At 49.1% G+C, this 26,535-nt stretch overlaps 1 protein-coding gene across 1 annotated transcript in view; it reads right to left on the bottom strand.

Annotated features, from left to right (window-relative positions):
• Nucleotides 1-26,535, bottom strand: part of PSD3 (pleckstrin and Sec7 domain containing 3) — a gene marked incomplete at both ends in the record, with an annotated part of 106,385 nt that overhangs the window by 65,352 nt on the left and 14,498 nt on the right. Inside the window, 2 exons of the mRNA XM_082012853.1 lie at nucleotides 12,655-13,047; nucleotides 14,441-15,511. Coding sequence (XP_081868979.1) covers nucleotides 12,655-13,047; nucleotides 14,441-15,511 — 1,464 coding nt within the window. The remainder of the gene's footprint in view (nucleotides 1-12,654; nucleotides 13,048-14,440; nucleotides 15,512-26,535) is intronic.

The following is a 26,535-nucleotide window of genomic DNA, read 5'->3' as shown; positions in this document are numbered from 1 at the left end:
CTCTCAATGGTATCTGAAAAGTCACGGCACTCAGGTGAAGATCCTAGAGATTGGAAAAGGGAAACATTGCACCCATTTTTTAAAAAGGGAGCAGTAAGGACCCTGGGAACTACTGACCCATCAGCCTCATCTCTGTGCCTGGGAAGATCATGGAGCAGATCCTCCCAGAAGTTATGCTAAGGCACATGGAGGCCCAGGGAGGTGATTTGAGACAGCCAGCATGGCTTCACCAAGGGCAAGTCCTGCCTGACCAACCTACGGGCCTTCTATGATGGAGTGACCACAACAGTGAACAAGGGAAGAGCTACTGATGTCATCTATCTGGCCTTCTGTAAGGCCTCTGACACAGTCCCCCACAACATCCTTCTCTCTACATTAGGGAGAGATGGATTTGATGGGGGGACTGTTTGGTGGAGGAGTAATTGGTTGGATGGTAGTGGTCCATGGCTCAATGTCCAGATGGAGACTGGTGACAAGCGGTGTCCCTCAGGGGTGGGGCCAGTACTCTTTAATATCTTCACCAATGATATAGACAGTGGGATCCAGTACACCCTCAGCAAGTTTGCAGACGACATCAAGATGAGTGGTACGGTTGACACGCCTGAGGGACAGGATGCCATCCAGAGGGACCTGGACAAGCTCAAGTGATGGACCTGTGTGAACTTCATGAGATAAAACTAGGCCAAGCGCAGGGTGCTGCACCACGGTCAGGGCAACCCCTGGTATCAATACAGGCTGGGGGATGAAGGGATTGAGAGCAGCCCTGCCGAGAAGGACTTGGGGGTACTGGTGGACAAAAAGCTGGACATGAGCTGGCAATGTGCACTCGTAGCCTAGAAAGCCAACCGTACCCCGGGATGCATCAAAAGAAGCATGGCCAGCAGGTCAAGGAAGGTGATTCTGCCCCTCTACTCCGCTCTTGTGAGACCCCACCTGGAGTCCTGCATCCAGCTCTGGAGCCCTCAGCACAGGAAAGACACGGACCTGTTGGAGAGGGTCCAGAGGGGGGCCACAAAAATGATCTGAGGGATGGAACACCTCTCCTATGAAGAAGGGCTGAGAGAGGTGGCGTTGTTCAGCCTGGAGAAGAGAATGCTCTGGGGAGACCTTACTGCAGCCTTCCAGTACTTAAAGGGGGGGTGTAAGAAAGATGGCGACAGACTTTTTAGCAGGGCCTGTAGTGATAGGACAAGGGGTAGTGATTTTAAACTAAAAGAGGACAGATTTAGACTAGTTATGAGGAAGAAATTTTTCACAATGAGGGTGGTGAACCCCTGGCACAGGCTGCCCAGAGAGGTGGTAGATGCCCCATCCCTGGCCCCAATTCCAGGTTGGATGGGGCTCTGAGCAACCTGATCTAGTTGAAGATGTCCCTGCTCATTGCAGGGGGTTGGACTAGAAGACCTTTAAAGGTCCCTTCCAACCCAAACTATTCTAAGATTCTACAGGGATTTGATTTTGCATTCATTTCAATGTAAACAACAAGGTGCTATAACAAAAGAGGCTCACGGCCCAGTGCTCTAGTGGGGAATTAATATCGTAAAAATAATTCCAGCAGCATTAATATTACTGACCACCAGCTATGCTACAAAACAAAAAAAGCCCCTCCTGTTTTTGCAGGAAATGCCTCCTCAGCCCTTTCCAAAAGCACTAGCCAATGTCCAAAATTCTCTAGATTTGGTCTACTCCAAACTTGCAAAGAAAGCAAATTCCAGAGTCCTCTGACACATGCCCCAAGCAACACCTTGCCCGTTCAAATCAGGCACAACTGGTTTCAAACTTCCAGCTCTAACAATTGACAACAGCAAAGGTGAGCTAACACATCTACAAAGCCTTCCACATAAAAATACTGCTTCAAAAGCCATGCCAACTTGCAGAGCCTCACTCATAAATCACAGCCCTGTTTCACCACCGCTCTTTATTAAAAGCAGTATTTATAGCCCTGAAAGATGGCCAAAGCTGACAAGAAACATCTGCACCCTGCTAGGAACCAGTGCGCTACGAGAGTCAACGTTACCACAAACCACCATAAGTTTAGAAAGAAAGGAAGTGCCAGCATCTGCCACTTAATGAAATAAATAGTACGGCAGCTCCCGGCTTCTGTTTTGCCTCTCAGAGCAGCGGCTGGGATGTGAAGGAGGAACACCCAGTGAGAAGGAGAGCTTGCTCTTTCCCCTGCTCACGAAAACTAACCAATAGAGCAGCTTAAGAAACCTTTCCTTCTGACCTCCCTGATTTAAAACTTCATCCTGATGGAGGGTCCCTGTACATGTATCAGGTCGAAGAATAAGCAATGCTTCCTTCAGTTATTCTGACAGTTAATTATCTTATTACATAATAAGTACAAGAGGGCGATCAAATCACAATATAGGTTGTCTGTAACATAAGCTTCTTGTTCAGGGAAAATGCCAGATTGTTAACATTAAAGTGAGACTTCAGTTCTCATGTTTTTTAGGTGGTGACAAGACTCAGTGCCCACAATCGCTGAAGGCTTAGGAAATACAGATGCCCTCTGCATGACTACTGCAAGCTGCCTTCTGGGCAGGTCATTTTAGCAGGGTCCAGCGGGTGTTACTCAGGGGAAAGTCTGACATCTCTTCTTACCTCCAAGTCTCTCTGGATGCACCAATTTCTTTCCATGTCTCCGTTTCCTCAGATGCTGAACACAGACAGCAATACTTGCCTCCCTCTGTAAAGTGCTTACAGTGGATGCTAATCAAGGGCAAGGGGCGACCAAGGCTGCCAGTAGGTTTTGTCTTCTGCAGTCTGCAGTTTCTACACATAAAGAGTCCACAGCAGCATTACCAGCTAAACAGAGCCAAGAAAGGGCTTTGTGATGCAGAGCAAGACTGGACACAGATTTCTCATGCAGCTTTACTCTGTCACATAAAAATGAGAAACATCCACTGACAAAAGTAAGCTGAAAATGCAATAGATTATTTTCCCTCTAATCCTGGATTCAAGGCCAAAAGGACTGCAATGATAGTACTAGTAATTGCCTGTACAGCAATGGCTGCTGATTTTCATCCAGAGACTCTTACATTAATCTCTGTTATGAGAAAACACAAAAAACAGAAGCTATGAAAAAACAGACCCCTTTGGTCTCATGGTGCATGAGCTGTGGCCAGAAACCAGGTCCTTAGACCTTCTTATTTCTCTCTCCAGCCATGCACCCCTGACACATCCTCCCTCCTTCTGCCAAAGCAGCCCCAGGTTCACAGTGAATGCACGGAGCCTGTGACCACCATATCCAGCAGAAATTACAGCAATTTGATAAACAGCTGTGATGGTAAATTCAATACATTCTAATAGCATCAGCGGCTCCTCCACGCTCACGGATGAAACACGGACAGACAGCAACATCTGTAAAGCTGGTTTCCCGTAACACACTGAAACAGCTAGGCAGAGTCTGACACTTTTTATACAGTTTTTCTTCACTAATTCCATTACCAACCAGGTCTACAATGATTTAGCTCTCAATGCCAAGGTATCTCAATCGTCTCATGCTCAGCACTTAGCAGAGTTGATCTGTCTAAGAATGTTCTAGATTCACTTACTTCCCCTGCCACCCCATCCTGGCTTTCACCAAAATTTAAACCCTCCACAACAATGTGTCATGGGGAATGGCTGCAACTTCCAGACAAAACCAGAGCAAGGCCAGTAACATAATGGTAAGGATACAGGTACCTCGTATCTCAGTGGTCCACTCTCCCAGTCTACTAGGCTGCAATAGGACACCTCATCAGGAGTACCTGCAGTTTCAGGTGCCTTAAACCTTGGGATGCTTTTCATTTTTTAGCAAATCCATGGGGAAAAAAAAATCTCTGTTTTGTCCCAAGGAAGAAAAGCATGTTAGCATTTTGCTTTCGGGGAGAAGAGCTCGGATCCAGCACAGAGCAACTGCCCCAGCTGCTAACAAGGAGAAGACATTCGGAGCTGACACTGAGCGTCAGGGTGTGACAACTCAGACCAGCCACAGCAGCGATCCCAGCTTGCCACTTGCCTGCAGCTCTTGCTGGACCGAAGCGTAGCCTACGCTCCATGGCACACGGTCTCCCCTGGATGCACATGGGGCCCTTCCAGGAACGCTAATCCATGCGGCGTGTACATCTGGAGGGAGTGCACCAGATGCATGTTTCAGCAGGAGGTTGGATGAGAAAGGGCTGGGACCTTTCACCCGGTCTTTTTGGAAACAAAGGAGGAGGAAACAGGAGGAAAACCAACTTTTTCTCTCAAAGAAATCTGCATGCCTTTAAACATCGGCTTTACTTCAAGGCAGGCTAAGTCAGGCATTTGTCAGCAAAGTCCATCGGAGCAAAACACAGCAATGATTAAAAATAAGGAAGGGTGGAGAGAGACATTCCGGCATGCTGAAGCTAGGGCCAGAACAAATTTTGTTTTCAGCAGGAGTACGGCATCCGCCGGGGAGTTACACAGGGGCTGATAATCACCCTCTGCAGCACTGTGCTGGCCCTGTTGTTTTAAATGCCTTCACTCCGAGATGCCTTCTCCTGCCGGTTCCGAAACAGGGGACACTATCCCCCCAATCATAACCATCAACTCTGGCTGTGAAAAATGCACTCTAATTCAACAGCCCCTCAGCAGTGGCTCTCATCTTGCAGCGTGGCAGGGACCTCAGGAAGGCAGAAGCACTCAGATGCCCCTGACACCAGCCTGGACTGCAGGAGAGAGCAGATTTCCCTCTGTGAAAAAGTCCTGCCCTGAGGGAAGGAATCCCTGCCCTATAACCCTTCAGAGAGATGTGGATGTTCAGCCAGTGACACCCTTCCACATTTCAGAGCGGAGCAGAAACGATCGGTGGCACAGGCTGAATTTTGTTTCGAGAGAGCCGAAAAGCCATGCTTGAAAAGCCTGGCTCTGAAAGGAGTAGCCTCACCAGAGAAAGCGAAGAAAGCCCGGCAGCAGTGGGACGTGATGAGTCAGTTCCTGCTACAAATGACTGACCGCAGATGGACTGGGAAGGGCTCTGCTGCAGCTTTGCTGCAGTTCTGAATGGGCTTCTTTGGGGCCAGGAGAGAGCAAGCACAAAAGCACATCAAGCAACGATTTACCTTGCCAGTTACCTCCAGCTCCAGGGCTCTTCCAATACACAACTGTAGGAAGGGGACAAAAATAATAAAAATAAAAATAATGCCCCTTCCTAGCAGATGACTCACTGTGCTGTTTCACTCCGCATGGTTTAATCAGCTTTGAAGTCCTACGTATGGATTCTCTTCAAAGACATGCTTTGAAGTAGATCCCTCTTTGAGGACTGACACAGCTGCACTTTGCTGCAACTCAATTCCGTGGGTGTCTCACGAGCACAGCATCAGCCAGGACACACGAAGGGAGGATGGTTCCTAGCAGCCAGAGTACCCACCATTAAAAAGCACCTCAGCCTTGTCACGTCGCACAGAGAGGAGCAAAGTAAAAACTAAACGAACAAGCCCTGTAATCTCCTGTTGGTTATCAATAAAATCCATATGCAAAGTCAATTCCAGGGGCTGAAATGGATGCTGCTGCTTAAAAATAACCTCTTGCTCCCTGTAATCACCTGCCTTTTTCTTTGATTAAAAGAATTCCCGCTGATGGTAAGTAGAGAGCTAGCATCCAAAGTGTTCAGAAAATGCCATTTCTGGCAGGCTTGCATTACAGCAAATGCAAACGCTATCGTTATGGGATCACACCGTAACGGGACAAGAAGTCCCGCCACATGCAGGGACAGGATTGCAGCCCTTCCGAGAGACAGCGTGTCCTTCATTACACACAAACGCTGGCCCGCCGCCACCTGAAGTACAAATGTTTTGCTAAAAATACTTCAAGTTTGATTCCCTTTCCACCTCAGGCTCCTTACACCGCTGTGGTGGGGGTTAGTGACGGCAAAGGGACTCTTGCCACATTAATGTCCCCATGCCTAGAAAGTGAAAATCCGGCCCTTACCACAGAGGGTATTCAAGAGCTCCCCCCGCAATGGATATTTCTGACAAATGCATTGACCTGTAGACAGGTCTCTTGGGTACATCAAGATAGTCCCACACTCAGGATCTGGCCCACCTGCCCCCAGACAGGAGCAAGCAGCCCCAAAGAATGCACTGCACACCTGTAACCTCGCTCAGGAAACACCCAGCCCCTGAGGCCCTCAGGCTCTCTCCCCAGCGCCCACGCACCGCCCGCGTGCGTCCCCACACCCAGCAGCAGCGTGTCATTTCCCCACACGGCTCCTGCAGGGACCTCTGGACAGGAGCAAAACGGGGAAGCCAGAGGAGTACGCTCTCGACTCACTTTAACTGTTTGTAGACTGGCCCAGGCAGTGCATCTTAATGGGGCAGCTGGGCCAGCTGGTCCTCCCTAGCAGAGAGCAAAACAGATGCATAAAAATACGAACGTTTACGTCTTTTGGTTAAGGCTCCTCACAGACATGCTGATGGAGCATTTCAGCACTGCCAGTAGTATCGCACAGGAGGTTTACGTTGCAACCGTGCAGCGAAATGAACCACCTGTCCTCAAAAAGAATAGTTAATAAAAAACAGACTTCCGCAACAAGGGAAAAACAACCACCAACCAACCCACAGCTCACCCAGCTGTGCTAGCAAGGAGTCTGCACGCTACGTGCCCTGCTCTTCTTCACCGGCGCTGCTGCATCACATCCGAAGGTACACATGCCTCTACACCGCCCTGCCAGCTGCCAGGCTCTGCCTCTCTATCTCAACAGACGGACGGAGGAAGAAGAGAGTTAACCAGCAGCAATGCAGAGCGGGGCTTGACTGGCAGCCAGTTGTGGCTAACGGATGAGACGGCAGACTGCACTTCGGGACGGACTCAGGGCTGGCAGGGATGCCTCGGTTTCGGTGAATGAAGGCTTCCTAACCTAAATGGCTTTGACTTTAACAGAGTCATGCCAACAGATGCCAACTTACAAGCTAAGCAGCTGACAGCTTTATACTGAGGCGCTTTGTGCAGTGAACTGATCAGCTGCTCCACTTTTTTATTCTTTTTTTGTTGTTGTTTTCTTTTCTGTCTCTGTCAGCTCCTGGATTTTTATTTTCAGAGGAGGCTGGGAACTGAAGAGGCGAAAAGTCAGCAGCCCTTTTTTCCCTAAAACAACAGTTTATTTAGGAACAGTTTTACAAACTCTCACTAAACTGGTGTTGCAAGCACCATGTTGGCCAGAGCAAAGGCAAACTCGCATGTTCTATTTCCACAGCCTTGATAAAGTGACGCCACCTTCCTGCAGGGAATGCCAAGGTGATCAGTTTGGCTTAATGTTTTTGACTAAGCCATGCAACAAAGGGGCAAATCCTCAGCTGCCAAAATGCCACTGGTTACAGAAATCTACCCCGAGAGTTGTGCCACTTCATCTTTACCTGGATTTAACATACTCGTCCAGCATATTGTGCTTACTAGTGGCTCAACCACTGACAGATGCCATAGCCCATGTGCAGGCAAATGGACTCCAGCACGTGTTTCCTTGCTCACTGGCTGCAGATGCATTTGACACATTTGTTCTTCTAGGTCAACAACCAGTGGCATTCCTCTGAATAACTTTCCTTATCCCAGGCATATGGATGGCAGCAAATATGAAGTACCACCTTCTGACAGCCCTACCTCTCCTAGGTCCAAGTGTCATGAGCTGAGGCATGTCCAAAGGCCAAAAAATGTCTGCTTAGGAACACAGGGATCTCAGCAGATTTCACACTAAATGAAAAAATTCAACCAGGTTGCAAGGTGAGTCTTTAAAGGGGAAAAAAGTTCTACCAGACCGCTGTTGGAGAAACTAATGAAATGAATGAATAAAGGTTACGTGTTAGATAGGTAAGTACTGAGTCTCACATCTACACTGAAAATCAAATACAAGCTACCTTGGACAAAAATACCAGAGTGCAAATTAAAAACCAGAAGTATAACTGGCACGCAGGATACTGATGAACTGGGAGGAGACTTAGAGAATCAACCTGGAGAAAGGGATAGAAACTGGGTTTATCTGTCAACTAAGTTTATTGCCTCAAAGAAGGAATACGCAGAGTGACAACTAAGAAACTACTGGAAATGACCCATACACAGAAGAAAGACAACAACTATGGAAACTACTGTTAGAGGCCCAAACCATTAAGAGTAACCTGGTAGCCACTGGGAGCTGCAGTCTATGTTAGTTCGCATTTATTCTGAGAACCACCAGACTGCTTTGGGCAGTTTGTTTTCTTCCCCCTTTGAATTACAAAAGAATATATATGGGACTAAATTTGTGTTTGCATCTCTAGGGGAAAAAAAAGAAGAAAGAAAAAAAGAGGACTTGCAGAATTTGCTGAGCACCAGCAATTCTTTGAAGATGATGGCAGGTGGCAAATATTTAGCATTTTTGAGGATTAGGAGCTGCAATACAGATTTTTTTTCTTTTGTCTCCAGGTTTAGAAAAATCTTGTGCAATGTCCTACCAACAGAGACCACACCTTCCAAGACAACTCAAGAAATGCCAGAACTTCAGTGGGTTTTTTTAATTTCTTGTTCTGACTGTAAGCATACAAGGGAAGTATACTATAAAGAATGCAGAAAAAAGAAAGATTAAAAGAAATCCCGTCTTTAAAGTCTGAAAATAGAAAAGAAAGATGGGGATCATCACCTAGAGAACTTCATACTTTACTTTTAAACACACAGATGCTCTGTTGCTCACTGTATACACAGCAAAGATAAGTCACTTTTCCCTCAGGTATATCTTACTGCTTTGGAATTAACAGCCCCTGCCTCCCACTCTGATTTGGTGTAAATGATTACACCTAGTTCGGGCAATGCAAACTCAGGCTCAACACCTGGGTAGCACCTTGCAAACAGTCCTCCTTACTGCCTCTGCAAGTAAGATTAAACTCCCATACACCAAAGCTGAGCCCTGCCCCGTATCAAGGCAACCCGCTGGCACGAGAAAGGAGGATTGCAGTACCTGGGGCATGTGTGCGACGGCGGGGACTGCACGCCTCTGCAGGGATAACACGGAGGCAAGGGGACCAAACACAACCCAAATGCAATACCTTTACTGCCAAGCTTCATTACACCGGCAACCTGTGGCTCAGCACGTTTCACAGGGACCCCATGGTTGCCCTGATACACAGCAAGGCTGTCTCTCACCTCTGAAACCTCACACGCTTCCCCACCTCCCCCAGTTCTCCCACCCCCAACCTGGGGAAACTTAAGGCTACTTCAGCTGCAGAAATTTGTTCTTCCCCCGGAAGGAAGATCATGACAGACCTCGGAAAGATATTAAACTTCCTGAAAGCCACCAACAGCTGGAACCGTTCCCAAAGGAAGGCAAGCTGCCCGCCCTTCTCCCCAAGCCTCCCTCCTCCACTGGCCAGACACAAAGGACACCCAAGCTGTGCTCAGAAAGCACTGCTTCCAAAAGCAAGCCAACCTGTCCTGCAGAAAAATGCAGGGGCCAGCTGACATCCCCTTGCCCGAGGAAGCGCAGTGGGGGGCTGTCAGAGCAGGCACCTCACACGGCTCTCACCAGGACTTACTGCGTTTAACCACGGCCAGCGGCTGACAGAGAGGACAGCAGGGACAAAACACCCAGACACCCAGGAGCCCGTAGGAACTTGCAGCCCACAAGCCTCTAATCATTAATTTTTTTTCCTCTTTTTTTTTTTCCCCTTCAATTCTGAAGGCATGTGACTGGCCTTCACATACCAGAGCTGACCCCTCCCAGAGCCAGCGATTTCCTAAGAGTGGAGAAGGATGTTACCCTCCCGCATACTCATGACAAGACTAGGTTCGCTTGCCGTTACATGTTAAAACCTCACGCCGCCGAGGGTCCTCCTAACCAGTAACGCTCAGGATCCCTCCGGAGAGATACAAAAGGTGCTGTGGTGCTCAGCCACCTGCTAACAGGAGGGCCTGGCCATGGGGAGCACCTGCTCCTCCCTTCCCACTCTCCCACACGTTGTTTTATGTCACCAAAATACCACGGCACAGGGAGCTGCTGAAGTTTTGGTTTCGTTTTTTCTTCGCTTGGGTTGGCAGCGCAGTTTCTGCGAAAGAGAAACGCTTCTTGTTGCACCGCACTCCAATGTTGCATTGCTTTGCTCCCAAGACCCCGCACCCCAAATTCCCCCACTTCGGTTTGCGCTTGCCACTATTCACACGCTGAGACACCCCACAGCTGGCTCCATCCCTACGGGAGGGGGTCCTCCAGCTGCTCTCCTGCCTGCACCCCCTCTCCTGCCTGCACCCCGGCTCCTGCCTGCACCCTCCAGGGACTGCACATAACACGGTGGGCAGCGGGAGCTGCCAGAGCCCCCGGCTCCAGGGAGAGCCGGCAGCTCTGCAGAGGGCACAGAGACCTCCGGTGGCTCCGGGCTGTACAGCAGGCACGCCGCTGCCTGCAAACCTCCACCGGTGGCTGCGGGACACGGGGCCCGGCAGCACTGCCCAGGTCCAGCAAGGCGGTGGGCTTGCCTTCTGCACCGCATTCTCCGGGAGAAGCTGAACCGCTTCAGAGGGTGACCCCGGACGCCCTGCAGCGCCAGGCAGGTGCTACGCACGGGAAACAACGGCCCCAGCGCAACCGCGGGTTTGTGGCACCGTAGGAAACGAGAACGTGGAGGAGAAGGCACAAAGGCGGTGGCTACCGCATGCATATCGTACATCTGGACTTTCGATTGAAAAAACAAGCCTTCAGGCAACACAACTGCACACACAAACTCTTAGAAATAGCACCCATGGCTCAGGCGGCTATTTCTGGTTCACCTGAGCATCACAGTGACACACCATCTTGACCCCTCTGCAGGTAAAACCCACGCAGCCCCCAGCATCTCACCCGCACAATGTTAACGCCGTGGTTCATCATTGGCTCCAACAATACAGTCACTGATCTGTCAGTCACCTGTACCGTGGTGCAATACGACACGAGATGAGAGTATCGTGGCAGGGGATGGTGTGGTTAATAAGGTTATTGCCTGGAGGGTTGCCCTCTTTGGAAACATCTGTGGCTGGCTGTACTGCTGCAGCTACACTCTTTATCAGCACCCACCTTAACAAAGCGAGCCCGTGGGGCTCTCCCCCAAGACAGCCCTGCAAACTACAAGAGCAGAGCTTTCTAACAAAGCTGCTCTTGGGGACATTTATTTCTTTTTTTATCAAGGAGCAAAAAAGAAGAGTTTAAAAATGCTCTGTTGTTTTATCACTACAGATGGAAATTTAAACTGAAATTAACTTAATTCCTAATGAAATCCACACTGGGCAGGCACCTAATCTGTCTCCAAGCACACGCTGCACTAATTTCTGTCTTGAGCCAATGTGGGCCTTACTCAACAGTACTTTTTAGATACTAGATGCTGCACTTATGGGGTAACAGAATCAGGGTCTGTCTGGGCTGCTTGTCCTCCACTGCCCAGTCCTATGGCAATCTCTGGTTTCAGTACAAGTAAGGAGCCACAAGTGTCAGGACTGACCTTAGTTTCTGACTCCGTACTGGTTGTAGCAGATTAGCAGTCACTTATTGCCTATCGGCACCAAGCAACTCCAGGTCATACAAAATTTCAACACTTTTTTCTCCCCCCCGCCCCCCCTTTGGATTGATGGAAAAAACATTCTGAACTTCTAAGTCCTTCTGCCTGTTCTTTGAAGGGCAAATTACCTTAATCCATAAAGTTAGCCAAACTACTTCTGCTCAAAGGACTTCTTTCACACTTGCACTAAAGGAATAAATCAGATAAAAGACCTTCCTGACTCCCAGGAAAGCTCAGACTAGACCAGTCCCATCTAAGGGCATAGTCTAAGGGCTCTTAGATAACATCCAGGTCCTGGAGGATGGAGACCCAAGGTATTTTTGTCATTCACAACATCCCTCACCTCTTCACAGATCACTGCTTTTGGCTTGATCCTCTGCTCTGCCTGTCGCTGCCTTTCACTCTCCCCACCCTCTTTGACAACACACCATGAGGAAAGTTTGCTCATAGAGTGAGTTTGTAAAATTACAGTATTTTCTGACCACTTAGCCTAGTTTTTGCTTCTCACATGACTCTTTGCTTAATAGTTTTTTCTTACCTATCCTTTTACCTAAATGGAAATTATTAACATTTTTGCAATGTTCTCTCCTCTCTCAATCAGTAACTAGCGCACAAACAGAACAAGCAGCTAACGGTCTCTCATCCCATGGATGTGGTAGGAGCAAAACCTTGTCCCAGCTGAAGTAACTAGGCAAAACTCCCACTGATCTCAAGAGATGAAAAGCTATGCCCAGCGACACACCTTTAACATCCAAATCTCAAACTGCATTTGGACAACTCATCTGTATGCACAGGGTGTTATCGTTCCTAAAACTGCTGCTAACAAATTCAGGTATATGAGGTTGAACAAGGTTCATCTGTAACTGGTAACTAACTCCTCCAGGGACACGTCCCAGAGATGCAACAATACCAACCAGCCTTTTATCAGCCACAGGTATCACCTACAAAACCTCTGCAAATTCACATTTTGCTAATGAACGACAGGTTTGGATGGCTCACTTCTCTCCTGCAGTTCACTTTGTTACATTGGAAATTATTCTGTGTAGAAAATAGGCAGCATTGAAAGAAGCAAAACTACACTCTGCAACAGCCCGCTGAAGCAAACAGCCATCAGGGGAAAAACCAGCAGGCACATAGAAAGCTCAGCCACTGCTTTTACCTTTCCAGACGAGGGACCTCCGTGACATCTCCTCTGAAGAGTGTTTCGCTTACATCCCTTAAGCCATTGGTGATGCCTTCACTGCAGCCCTTCACCTCCCCATCACGGGGAAGCTGCAGGACATCTGGCTGCCATGAGGCTGACGTCTGATCTAAAAACTGGCCGCCCTCCTTCATGCGCTGCTGGATCATGGGAGTGAGTGGCATCTCAAAGCTGAAGTAGCTATCAGGCTCCGAGTACAACGTCTCCAGCGACTCTGCACTGTAGTATAAAGATGCATTGTCTAGGATGTTTTCAAACTGTGAGCTGTACAGATCAGTGGAGACGTCGGAGTGCCTCTGCCCAAGGTCATCTTCATATCCTCCCATGGCTGCTTCCCCCTCCTCCATCATCCTGGAAATTAATCAGAAACAGCTCCTTTCAGCTTGGGGGCAAGGTTTAGATCTCTGGGTGAACCTCCTCGCCTTCCACCTTTGCAACAGAAGGGTCAAAGTGGCTTCATGCAGGAGAGGACACTGCAGGTAAAAAGCTAGTTTCTCCGTGCACACCTCTGCTCATGACTGGAACCTCTCTGGGGACATGAAAAGAAACAATCTTCTGGGTAAAAAGGGGTAAGGGTGGGGGGAAAGCCTAATATTGCCTAACAGTTAACATCAGCTGCTTACGTGCAAAGGAAAAGAGCACTCACAACTGCACAAGGTCCCCGCTGGCACCACTGCCATGCCAGAGGCTGCACAGGTTGCAGACGTGCACCCAGACGTGGTCTGCTCCGGAGGGCAGTTTGCTGCCTCTGCAGTCCTAGGGCTGGAGTCTTTGACAAAAGGCTGGAGGAAATCCCTCCAAAACACAAAGAGAAGCAAATGCAATTAAAAACCCAGAGCCAGGAGAACCAGATTTCAATGGGGAAGGTTCGGCCTGCTTGTGGATGCACAGGGGAAGGTGTAGCATCCCTCTGCGGAGAGTCTTCTTCTCTGATGCACCGAATACTGCAGGGCTTCCCACGGCACGTGCCAGGCATCAGGGCCGCCTGCCTGAGCCATCCCACATGCTAGCCAAAAGCAAAACTCCACGGATCCCGAGGTGCAAAGGCGGGAGAGCCTCCCTTGCTGAGATCCTGTTGTTTCAGCAGCAACCACCCCCCAGGTCAGAGCAGGCATGGTTTGCTCAGAGTGTGCCGCTGGGACCTTTTGCTTTGCTACAGATGTGCACCAGGAGAGGAAAGTGAGCAAATCGGGATGCTCTGGTAAAAAGCAGCACACAATCTTTGCAATGCATACAGATAAAATTATATAAAACGAGATAGATAGGTAATATAGAAAGCACATCACACCATTTACGCTTACAACATACACGACAGTGGGTGAAACATCTTTATTATCTGACCTCACAGAGGTGCTTACACCATTCTTGCTCAAACTCTGTCCTAAGCCAGAAAATCTGGCCAGAGGCATACAGCCAGGCCTGCATGCTGCCTGTATTTAATTACATGCCATGTCCAGATCCCAGCTACACCTGCTACAGGTGCTTCGTTACTCTGCAAACAGCAAGAGACATCTTTAGATTTCCAAACCTGAGATGGACTTCAAACTTCGGCAAGGACGGGGTTCAGTCCCAGCTTCATGCACTAGCCACCACCAGGCATGAACTGCTACCACTGCCACCATGCCACAGGCAGCAGACAAGCATTTGTTGTTTGTCATTAGCTCCTAAAGGGGTAGGCACAAGCCATGCGCTTGGGAGGAGAGAAACCCCACCTGCCCCCCATGCCCCCCAAGCACCACCTCACCTGCCCCGGCCTCTCGCTAGCTCAGCCGCCTCCTCCTCGCTGTGGTTTTTCTTGTCCTTCACAAAAACTTCATCCTCCCCGCTTTCATCGAGCAGCTCCAGAGGAGCAGCTCCAGAGGCAGCAGGTCCCAGCCTCGGGACCTCACAGACCTTGCTCCAAGTGCTGTCTGGCAAGGAGACCAAGTCTGAGGAGACCATCGGTGGTGCAGGGTGGCTGGATGTTTTGAGGAATGCCTTCCTCTCCACAGACACAGTCTCCAGCAGCGAGTGCTTCTTTCTTCTCTGCTCCTCGGCTCTTTGCAGCCATAAAATCTCCACCCCTTGAAATTCTACATGTTTGCTCACAGCTGCCTCTTTAGAGAGCTTCCTCTCAGGACCCATTTGCATTTTGCCTTGACTGTACGCTGAAAACTCCTCAAAATGCGCCCACCCCTCCATTCTGCTGGCTGCTTCCAGGTTTCTCACAGATGGTCTATGACAGCTTGTCTCCTGTGCTGCGTGGACCTCCTCGGCTTTATTACTGATGGCTTGCAAGGACTCGGACTGCTTTTCTCCAGTCCATATTGCAGCCAGATCTCTCTCTACGATCAAATGCATTTTTTCCTCAGCTGTTCGTTCAGATGGAAGAGGCATGTCTGAGGGTTTTTCTTGGCCTGCTGGAACTGGTTCTGTGTCTGCCTGAGCATTTTGGCTGCCAGAAACGCTCTTTTTTTCCATTTGCGTCTCAGAATCAAGAGAAGTATTTGCTCTCTCTTGCACCTTTGTTGCTTCCAGCTGTCGAGAGATTTTCATAATCTCTGGCAGGTTACCCACAGGTTGCAAACCTTCTTCGGGGGTGGGCAGCTGTGCTGTCCCAGCGTCAGGTCTCGAATTGTCTGCAGGAGCCGCATGCTGAGGAAGGGCCCTGCCAGCTACATGGTGGTGACCGTCCCGTCTTTCTGGACTGCGCGTCACAGGCTCTGCCGGGCACAGTGATGAAGCCCTCGGTGCATCTCCGCTTGGCTCTACGGTGCCGTACTCAGGAAATTCATTGATGATGGTATGAGGGAGCAAAGTGCTGCTTCCATGGCCACTACCTGCAACGTAAAAACAGAGAGCGTGGGTTTATCTACCGCGTGCATGACCAAAAAGCCTGACGTCCCCTCCCAGCCCTCTCCTAACAGAGTAACTACACTTTACCCTGCAGGGAAAATACCGTGCAGTTTCACTCACTTCTGCACGCTTTCACACTGCAGTTATCCGGAGCTGGTCCTTTTAAACAGGAGTTTTTGGGCAGCCCTACTTTGGGAGTGTGCACTGCTGAGGAAGGAATGCCAGAAATGTCTGCTGCACTTCAGAAAGGGTCCCAGTGGCCCATGAACAGGCTGAGGCCACAGGCCAGGCGCAAAGGCTGAAGAAAGCAGATATTCAGAGTTCTGACATCCACTCACAGCATGCACCATACATGTTGGTTTTATTTTTAAAAAATGCTTTTAGGTCATTTTCACTTGTAAAGATGAAATACTGGGAAGATAATCAGCCACACCCCGTATATTCCACAGCCTTGACAAAACCAATTAGCTAAATTACAAAGCAATTAATGAGCAATTTAACTTTCTGCCAGAACTATCCTCTTCCTTTAACAACTCATGTAACTGAAGGTTGTGTTGCAGTGGTGTATGTACACATACCGAGCAATTCGCATTTTCTGTTGCACCAAATTCACCGCTGCACAAAACGTTTGCTACCCCTCCCCTCCTCCTGCTGCTTTTCCAACGGGTGTAAACAAAGCGGGAACAAAAACGGTGATCCCGTTTTCCAAGCACTGAGCACCCAGTGGCTCCCATTGTTCTGGGGTAACAGAGAACCAGCTGTCCTCAGAGGGACCTCATGGATGGCACAATGATGGATACTTGGCCACCTTCTATTACAGTCCAAGGAGGAGCTGAGCTTTTGAAAAAAACAATGGCAACAGCTGCATCTGGAAAAAAAATTGGCCTGGAGCATAAATGCGCTTTAAAACAAACAACAGGGGGGCAAGATCCAAACACCTACTCGGAAGAATATCAGGGGCAGCAGCTCTGAAATCAGACACCAACTTGCATTCAGACGCTTTGCCCCACTCGAGGTACATCTCTAGATGCTGTACTGCAAACTGATCCCCATCTCTGCTCCGAGGCAGGCTGGCCACAAGCCATTTCTGAGGAGGAAGCCATGTAGCTGTGGTTAATGATAGGCTGAGTTCAAGGTGAAAGGGAGGATAATTTAATGCGAGCTCAGCACCGCACTAATGTGGCTATCTATCTGCCAGTGGTTTGCAAAGGTAAGCGGCAGCTCACACCTGCTGGCTCACTATCCGGCTCACTATCTAGCCACAGGGTAAATACCACACATTGTGTGTGGTGCAGGATCAAAGTGACAGACCATGCCAAACCACAGTCTCTTCCTCAGTAGGTTCTCCAGGTATCTCCATGCGGTTGATTTAATCACTCCAAAATAAAACTTCAGTGGGTCAGCCTTCACCTAAGATGACCTGGTTGCTGTTGAGGACAGCCACTGGACAAAACAGGGACCTTTTTCTCTGCTGCTAGGTCGCAGGGCGCTGTGAGGAGCAAGGTTTCCAACACACAGGTGTAGGTGCACTGGGAGAGTCTGAAGAAGAGAGCGAGTTCCCTCTCCCCACGTGAGGGTTTCCAGGCGTGGTGCTTTTTCTAAGCGCCTGAAGCCCCTGGCAAACAGCCCCCTTTGCACACAATTCAGCCACACAGTGCTTAGGTGCATCCCAAGCCCACCAACTTCACAGCACAGGCACCAGGTTGCCCGTGGGGGACAATTCCACTGGGATGGACTCACAGATGAAAACGATGCTGTGTGTCTTCCACGCCCCTACACCTGCACCAGGACCAGCCCAAGCCAGCAAAAGGCCCCAGGTCCCCATCCCGCAGCCTTCATCTGCTCTAACACATTAGTGCTTGTCGCTTTTTCAGCACGTGTCCAGAAATGGGATTTTTTTAAGAGAGAAGGACTGCCGACAGGGAGCCCATCACTATCGAGGCTGATGTGAACCCTTCTTGCTGGGCGCAGCTGCACCTACAGCAACCCTCAGCTTGCGGACCTGCCGGCGGCTGGGAGGTGCCACGGCTGGGGATCGCCTCATGCTCCCAGCACCGCGGGGCAGCGCTTGGCCACGCCGCTGCCCGGGCTGCGCACTCTGGCCGCATCCCGGAGCAAGGCCACGCACAGTGCCCCAGGCGGTGGGACCCCCCGCGCCTCCCTCCGACCCACGCACCCCGCCTCGCTGGAAGGAAGCCCGGAGCATCGCCCCCGCCGAGGGGCTGGGATGCAGCCAACGCGCGCTGGAGGCCAAGCCCTGACAAGGCACCGCACACAAGCCCTGCCAAGGGGCCAGGCTCGTCTCTGCTAATTGCTTTCTTAGCTTCTGAACCGACATGAGGGAAACAGAGGCGGCCTTATTTCTGGGGATGAATGCTAAATGCACCGCTGCGCGTCCCCGCCTGCCACCGAAGGCTGCTGCTGACGGCGGTACGCAATCCCGAGCAAGTTTCTCATTTACTTCTCCTCCAGAACTTCATCCCAGGCACACTTTACCCTCTGGCATGCCCGGCAGACTGCGGAAGGTGCACACACAGGGAGCACATACATGCATACACAGACGTGCAGGAGGAGGGAGCGTGCATGCAGGTACTCCTCTCTGCCCCGCTTGCAAGCCATGTTTCGCCTGGGCAAGAGAGGAGCACTTTCACGGCAGAAATTTAAGGCCTCTTCTACAGTGAGGCGCCAGCAGCCCTGCTCTGGAAGGACTGCTGCTGCTGCCATATGCAGGCAGAAGTCAGCGGACCTCTCGCCTTCACAGCATCCTGCAGGAACGTTGCCTAATTCACTGCCTGCTTAAAAAAAAATTCACATATGGCACCAAAGCAGCAGCCTGTCCCCATCACATTAGGTACCACCATGCACAGGACTGCCGAGGTCTCCACTCTTTGCAGCAAGCCACCACCAGTTGCCCCCTGATCCTGAAAGGTGCAAAGCCTTCCTTCCCCTTTGCTCAGAGAGCTATTTCAGGTACCAGAGCCTAGAGGAGCTTGAGCTCTTTAAGGGAAACTCCTCCCTTATTCCCATCCACCACCACAGCATCATGTCTTGCTGGAGCTACTGGCATATCCTGTCCAACCCCATCCCCCAATATGACTGCATTACAAACAAGGCTAGAAAGGCAACAACAAAATTTAAGGACTGCACTGAAGATGAGCAGGGAAAAAAAATACCCATCACCAAACAAACAAAGAAAGGACACACACTCTCAGGTAACACCGATTTCTACTTTGCATTGAAAGTGGCTTCTTTCAACAAAGAAAAAAAAATAAATAAAAAGGATTAAACGGAGAGAGAAAAAGCTGAAATAGAAAGGGGATGAGTGGCTAGAAAACTGAGACCGGGCAAATATAACCTAAGAGCAGTTGGCAGATTTTCTGATGACTAGGTGTTGAAAGAATTCATGACTTACATCAGGCATAGATATGATATTTCATAGGTAAATAACCATTCCATGTTAAGCAAGCTTGTCTACAGCATAATAAAAGGAAATTCTAGGAAGCAAAACACAAGTTACAAGCATAGACAGACATTTTGTTTACAGGTACATTTTACAAAAGAATGGTGTGTGTCTCTATATATTAGCTAGCTCGAGAAATTAGATATATTTGCTTGAACAGTCTCCTTACTCACAGAGGTTACTGTAGCTCCAGCAGTTACCCATTGGTCAAAGAAATAAAATGCACAGATCATCAGTTTATCTATAGCGATACCAGCTAATTCAATTGCTGCTGTTCTAGTCAACTGGAATCAAAATAGTTTCAAATTTCCTGGCAGCTGCTGCCCTGCACTGCACACAATGATGTAAATGGATGCTTTCTGAGTATTATGAAACTGATGGGGGAACTGCAGTCTCATTCAGTCTATCGCAGGAGCTAAGGAGTCCACCTTTGGCAGCTTGCGGTGGGGGGGTGTATAATTTCCTCCAGCAAGGCTGCCTGACCGTATGCCAGGGAGACTTAGCTGCCGTTTATGATAACCGCATCCATAAGGAAAGAAACGGGCAGAACAACGGTGCCGAGAGTCGTGTGCTGGTTTCCGAGCATGGGGCGCCTGACGGCGTTTCGGGATTACTGAGCTGGAAGGTTTCACAAAGCAGGCCAGTCATCTTGTATTTTATTTCTCCGCAGCTCCTTGTGCCGGTCACAGGCAGCACGTGGGTGAGCCTGGATGCAGCGTCACACCAGTGACGCTTTCTTGGTACCGGCATTTCTTGCCATTATTTGTAAAAGGCAAATTAGGGCAAGTAAAAACAATGCGTGCATTAAGAGGAAACGAATCTCTAGGTGACAGAGCTTAACAAACAAATGGCAGGATTTATGGCATTATATCATTAGTGCAGCTGGCCAGAGAGGGGGATCACATGTGCCTCCTCATCCTGAACTCCCTCGAGTTACAACTTCCGTGGCAATTAGAAGTATTCGGATTTATAAAGCAGTGCCTGCGCACACCGAGACGGAGCGGCCTCCCCCTGTGAGAGGGGAGGGATGCTGCACAATCACTGGCAGCCTCGTGCAGCAGCCCTCTTCCCAAATGATGTCATTCTCCATGCCGCGATAGGTCCTGCCTGGCCGGCGGAGGTCCTTCGTTAGCCAAAGCGGGGGGATTAGCATAATGCAAGCACTGTGCTTTTGTAACTGGACTGCAAACGACGTCCGCCCCGGACTGGGCGCAGGGTTTTCTGCAGCTTGCAGCCCCTCCAGGCTTTCGGGCAGTTTGCTCGCCCCAGGGAAGAGGAACCGGGCCTTCATCCCTGCAAAGTTACACCGGCATTATGTAAAAGCAAAAAGCTGGTAGAACCGGGGAAGCTGAGCGAAGGCCGGCGGGGAAGCAAAGGGAAGAGGTAGGGGAGAGTTGCCTAGAAAACAAGCCCTGGTTAAATGCCTGTGCTGGCTTAGCAAACGCACGGGGGAGGTGGAGGGGACCAGAGGTACAGCAGAGCCTACACAGAAAAAGTGACCGTGTTGGCTGAGATCCCTCACCCCAAAAAGTGGCAACCGGAGGGGGTCCCTGCTGCCGGCAGGAGCTTTGACGCAGACCCAGCGGCGCGTACCGGCAGCGTGCGCCGCGCGCCTACCGTGCTTGACCAGCCAGGCAGTGGTGTGGCAGCCGGCGGCCCAGGGTTACCCAGAAATTAAACTGACCGGTTCGGGGAAGAAAATAATCCCCCTGCACCCAGGAAATCTTTCACCCATGGCTTGCTGCACACTGGAAGAGGTTATCGAGGAAGTACTGCTCGCTGCTGCTCTTGCATAGTTCCCTAAATTCTGGGGGTTCTGTGCAACCAGAGGCCATGTAAGGTGAACCTTCAGCCTGCCACAGGACAGCCATGCCCACAGTAGGTAATTCGTCATGAGTCTCTCCACTAGCCGAGGGCCAGCGAATGGAGTTGGGTGGTGATGTGATGCCCGCGTTGTCACGGCTTGAAAAAGCAGAGAGTGAGAAAAGCTGCCAGCTTAAGAATGTAAAACAATGACCAAAACAGCATGTAAAATATGGCAGTCACTGTGTGTCTCTTTGTGCGTGTGGGTTTTTTTACAACTGCAAACCTTCTAACCCTGTTCCTGACGGAAAGCCTTAGGTAAGCAATGCTGTGACTCGGTTGCGTATTTTTTTTCCCCACAGATTTTAACTATTGCCCAGCGGTAAACAGGGTTTGGGAGCACTTGCATAACCCCAACCACACTGAACTAAGAGTCCTCCAGGGAGCCCCACACCTTTCCCCCGGCTGTGGGATGGAGAGCACCTTGCCGCAGCAGCTCCCAGGCCTACAGTGAGCCCAGAACAGGACCAAGTCCAAAACTAACACGCAGCACGTGCTGGGAGGGTTTATTGTGAGGGATTACCCGCTACAAATTGCTGTATGGGCCACAGATGGTCAGTGAGATAGCTCAGTCCCCAGAGTCATTACCCTGGGAAGCAAAAGGTAGAGCGAAACAGCTGCTAGCAGGAACAGGAGGGAATACAAAGGGAGTATCTGGGCTCCTTACCCTGATGCAAAAGCGTGCATGAGCCTTACTATATTTAATGCACTTTTCTTCTTTAAAGACCCACCCCCTGGAGTAACGTGGCTGCAAGAATATCGAGTTTTGTTTTAAGACTTATGTTTGGAAAAGTCTTACACCCAAAACTCAAGAGACAGATCCCCCAAAAAATTTGAAATTTTCTATTTTTCCACTGCCGTCATCTAGAAAGAAAGCAGGTAACAGGTGGTTTTCTAAGTGTGATACACAGAGCAATAGCACAAATTATTTTAAAAGCTCCCTAAGAGCCTTGAGCTGAAAGACTAAACTTCTGGAGCAGTGACAGCCCACAGCTGCTTTGACACCTGCAGTGTCTACAAAGACTATACAGCCTCTCTGAATCCACTTGTACTTAATGTTACCATTTTTAAATTACTGTATTTTTTAAAGAATCCTTAAAAAAAAAAATCCTTTAAATAGAAAGATCGCTTCAGATAAAAAGTGCATCACCAGACTTTAAGCAAGCACGAATGGCTTAAAAAAACCCACACTACTACTCACAGATCTCAGAAACTCTGGATCTTCGCAGCAGCCACTGAAGAAACTAGGCACATCCGCAGAAAAGGGTGCCCTTTACTGCATTTCAGGGTTCGGGATCAAATAGCCAGGCTAAGAGAAAGCTTGCTAAGCAGTCTCCAAAGTACCCCAGGAGCTGGACATCGAGTTATGCACCCAGCTAAAACAAAAATAGGCTGCAGAGGGACGTGTGTGTCTCCCACGCTCGGAGTATTTGCTGGACATCGCATGGTAACTCTTCAGCAAGCCGCACCGCGAGTGAGATTCACCTCCTTGGGAAGCTGTGCAGAGTTAAATACACAACGTGGGGCTCTAGAGCAGAAGGCACTTGTTTAAAGCGGTGAACTGCAAACAGGAAAAGTACTTGCTCTACCCTGTGTTACACTTTTTGGGTGCAATACCAGGCCAGAACTGCATCTACCCACATCATTTTAATGAAATGCCTTCTCCATGTTCATTACCAGGCCATCCCCCGCAGGAGGATAACATGCATCTTTTCCTTCAGAAAACTTCAGAGATGATTCGAGGCTACAGCACGATGGAAGGCTTGCGCTGGCGTGCTGCCTGTCCAACCAGGTGATGGGGCTGAAGCCCAGGAGAGGAGAGGAGCCCAAGGTGACAAACAAAAATGCAGCTGTGCCCTGTGCCCCACCATACCCGCCTACAGCCAGACAAGTCAGCTGGCTGAGCCTCTCCCGTAATGCCCACTGACCTGGATGCATCGTCTTCCATCTGCCTGATGGAAGGGAAGGGCCCCACCACTTCCAGGAAAGATTTTCTGAGCCCTGCCAGCTTCAGCCGAGCTCAGCCTGTGCCACCAACAAGCTGCCAGCATCACCAGGCCCCCCAAATATTTGTGCACTCACGTCAGCGTGGCTCTCGGCTTCAGCCGACAGCCCAGACGGGGAGGTAATTACTGCCTTAAGTCTGGCATTTCCTAACTTCTGAGTGCTTAACACTGCACCTTTAAAAAAAAAAAACAAACAAACAGCCCATGTTTTAACAATTATTTGTACTAAACCCTTGGCCTTCAAACAACTCTGTTGTTTACCAAGTCAAGGATGTGGTAATCTCCTCCCTGCAGCTGTAGGTTATGATAACTTGAACTATCCAGCTTTCAAGTGCAGGTCACAAGACATCCAATTTCCTCCTGCAGAGCAAGGGACTTTTTGTAATGCCTCACACCCCCTTAGTTTTCCTTTCCCTGGGACTGGAAACCCAGACATCCATCACACCACACCTGACGGCTCCGGAGCGTGCCCCGGCTTTGCCCAGCACTGGGTAGTGGGACTCAAATTCAAAAGGGAGAGACAGCAAGACGGCCCCACCTCACGCAGCCGAGATGCAGAGTGCAGTGCCACCCGTCCTCCTTCACCAGCATTAGTTTTTCCACATGCACAAGTCAGATGTGCTCTTCTGACAGCGCTGTAAGAGCTTGCTGCTCTTCAGAGCCTCCAAGCCGTAGTTCACAATCACCTGATTTACTCCACACTGGAGTGAAAAAGGAGTACGCAGCACGGCCGGTAAACGTGGTGCTGCCAGAGAAGCAATCGCTTAAGAGTGCACAAACTCAACTGGAAAAGCACCTTTTAATATAGTACCTCTGGAGACTTAAAATTTTAAAAGTTGACCTTCTCCTTGCATCATTGCCAACCAGTGACACCAAACATCAGGGGTATCTACGAGAAAATGTATTGATTACGTGCTACTATTTTAAAACTGCAGGTCTTCAGTGTGTCAGAAAACGCAGTGGGACACTAGAAACAACAACAAAAAAAGCTGGTACAGTCAAGTACGCACAACAGGATGATGGAATTTTAATTAAGTGTGGGGGAGCACCACTGGTCTGAGCTTTCCGGATTCCCAGCCTTGCATGTGTTCCTGGTAAATGTTGCAGGACACATCTAAGGTACCTATCCTCACAGGCTCTTTTGCCCACCACAATTAGGCAACATGAAAGTGAAAATCGGGCAGTCCTTCAGTCCTCAGAAAATACAGTTTTGTACCTCTTCAGGAAAGAAGACCTGCAGAGGAAGATATCAGCCCAGGGAGCCCAGACTTTCAGGATTGCCTGGAGATGGAAAGAGCAAGAGACGAAAACATGACAAAGGGTGGTACATCAAAATGGAAAGCGATGCTTGTTGGAGGACTGGGCAAGACTACAGTCAGCAATCTGGGCTAGCTTGAGAACGATGCAACATGTGAGTGACTGCGGTCTACGGGCAGTCTTTAGCGTGAGAATCATGAAGGTGCCGCATCCATGCAATGCAAGGAGGATGCCGCAGAGCTGGGCACACACGACTTCCAAGTTACACAGAGAAAGCAAGCGAGGCAGAAGAGCAGAGGATAATCTAGTAAGTCAGTGATACTCATTTTACAGAAAGTTACTGGGGTCATTTTCTTAAGGCTGTTTAAATCAGCATCATAGGACCACAGAAAGGCTTTGCCTGTACAAAAAAAGCGGAAGTCGTGTGCTTCTTTTGTTCCTGAAACAAGTTAAAGAAATTCTGCAGCAAACACAATCATTTCTATAATTCACGTTCAGGAACGGGTATGTTGCATGGCGTAAAGTATTTCATTTTCTTTCACGTGTCAGCTCTGACACTGTTTGACCCCTTGCAGAGGTGATCAGCACATGTTGCCAGGAGAAAGTAAATTTTTTTTTTTAGAATTGTTTTTTGGTTTGTTTTTTTTTGTTACTCAGTTTTTGCTGGCTTGAGCTTGCTAAGAAAACAGAGGAGCACAAGAACTAGCATGAGACAATCTGCAGCAGTGTGCGGCTGGGACCATCTCTTTTGGCAGAAGCAAGCTGTTAAATGAGCTCAGTTGCCTCATGACACCTCACTGTACACAAAACAGCAAGTGACAGGCTTTCCAAAAAGCTATTTGTTTCACCAGGAATTCAAAAACAAGCTTATTCTAGCAGCTGTTGGGAGAGACCAGATTTGCATAGCAACCCAGGGACTGTTTGTACAGAGCTTTTTTGTGAAGGGTGAGATTAAACCCTCTGTTACATAGGAGGGGTGAAAGCTTTCTCCTCCTAAGAAGCACCAGAGAAAAGACTGTTTATGATTCTTACGAAGCTATTTTCTTCCTAACAACTATCTTGGATTTCTCATACAACAGAAGTTATGGGGTACTTGGCTTTCGTGTTTACCTAAGCAATTATTTTGTAGCACAACCCCCCCCCCCCCCCGTTTTTTTCCCCCAATCCCACTTTTTAGGATTAAGTCACGTTGTCCAGACTTTTTTTTTCTTTTTGGTATTTAAATGTATTAACTGCAAGTTCATAAAAATCAGTACTCTGTAAGTGTGCCTAAGCCTAAAGATAAGGCTACTCAATAGAGATCACTGTTTCCACAGCCAGTTCCAGAGGCAAGTATGTTTCCATACACAACAAGCACCCTTTATGTCAACGAGGCTCAGAAGACGTCTTGTCTAACAGCCAAATTCAGTTTTTAAAAAACATTTTCTTTTGCTGGAAGGCAGCAGGCTGGGGTTTCGCCGAGGAAGGTGGCGCAGGGGCGCATGGCCACGTGTGGTGCATCCTCCCCACTCCCGTGGCAGCGAGAAGCAGCCCCACGAGCAGGGGTCTGCAGGGAGACGCGTGGCCCTGAGCCCTCTTGGGATGTGATGAGGGTCCCAGGGGCCTGGGACTGCTGCTGCTCCAAGTGATGCATCCAGGGCAGGAGGACAGGCAATAGACAAAAGAGGAGAGGAGCCAGACAAGAGGCATCATACAATAAAGACGAGAGCACATGAGTACCTCAGGGATCACAAACATCCCAGAAAAAAACAGACTGAGGACAGCAAAGGAGAGAAATGAGGACAAATTGTTTTTAACATGGCAGCTTTATTAGCATGTGAATATCATCAATGACACACCTCTTCTACAGGCATCTAACTTTTTTTTCCCCCCTCATTTCACCTGTGAAAATGATAGCAAGCTTCAACATGGAAGGTAAAAATCAGCACAGCAGCTTATTAACAAAGTCCGCCATCTCCCATCTAGGCAAACAGAAGTGTCTGCTATAGTCACCCCCAGTTATTCTTCCTTCTTTGTGAATTGCCTTGTCTGATGCAAGTATTTCAGTACCCACGTAAAAAATCTATACCCTCAACAGCATCCAGCAGGGCTTCAGTGATATGGTTGTGGCTGAAAGGGAAAGGATAAACTGGGAGGCAGAATTAATTAAGCTGTTCAGCAGCTTACATGTTACGTTCTCGGTTTCTGAAACTAGCCAAGGCATGGGTGAACCTACTTTGGATTAGATAAATTAAAGTTCAGCTTTACTGCCCACATGACAAGCTGTTCTCTTGATCAACTTTAAACACCAGTACCTCTCCTGGTCCTGCCCCCACCACTCGTTTGCTTGAAATCTTTCATACTTTGACCCATGAAAAGCATGTGTTCTTTCTTTTAACGGCAACTTTAGAAAATAGCAGGCTTGCTTGGATTTTTGGT

This window comes from Phaethon aethereus (assembly GCF_964289735.1).
Source record: "Phaethon aethereus genome assembly, chromosome: Z".
Classification (NCBI taxonomy): domain Eukaryota; kingdom Metazoa; phylum Chordata; class Aves; order Phaethontiformes; family Phaethontidae; genus Phaethon; species Phaethon aethereus.
The sequence above is the reverse complement of the archived record's forward strand: the minus strand, read 5'-3'. Positions and strand labels throughout refer to the sequence as shown.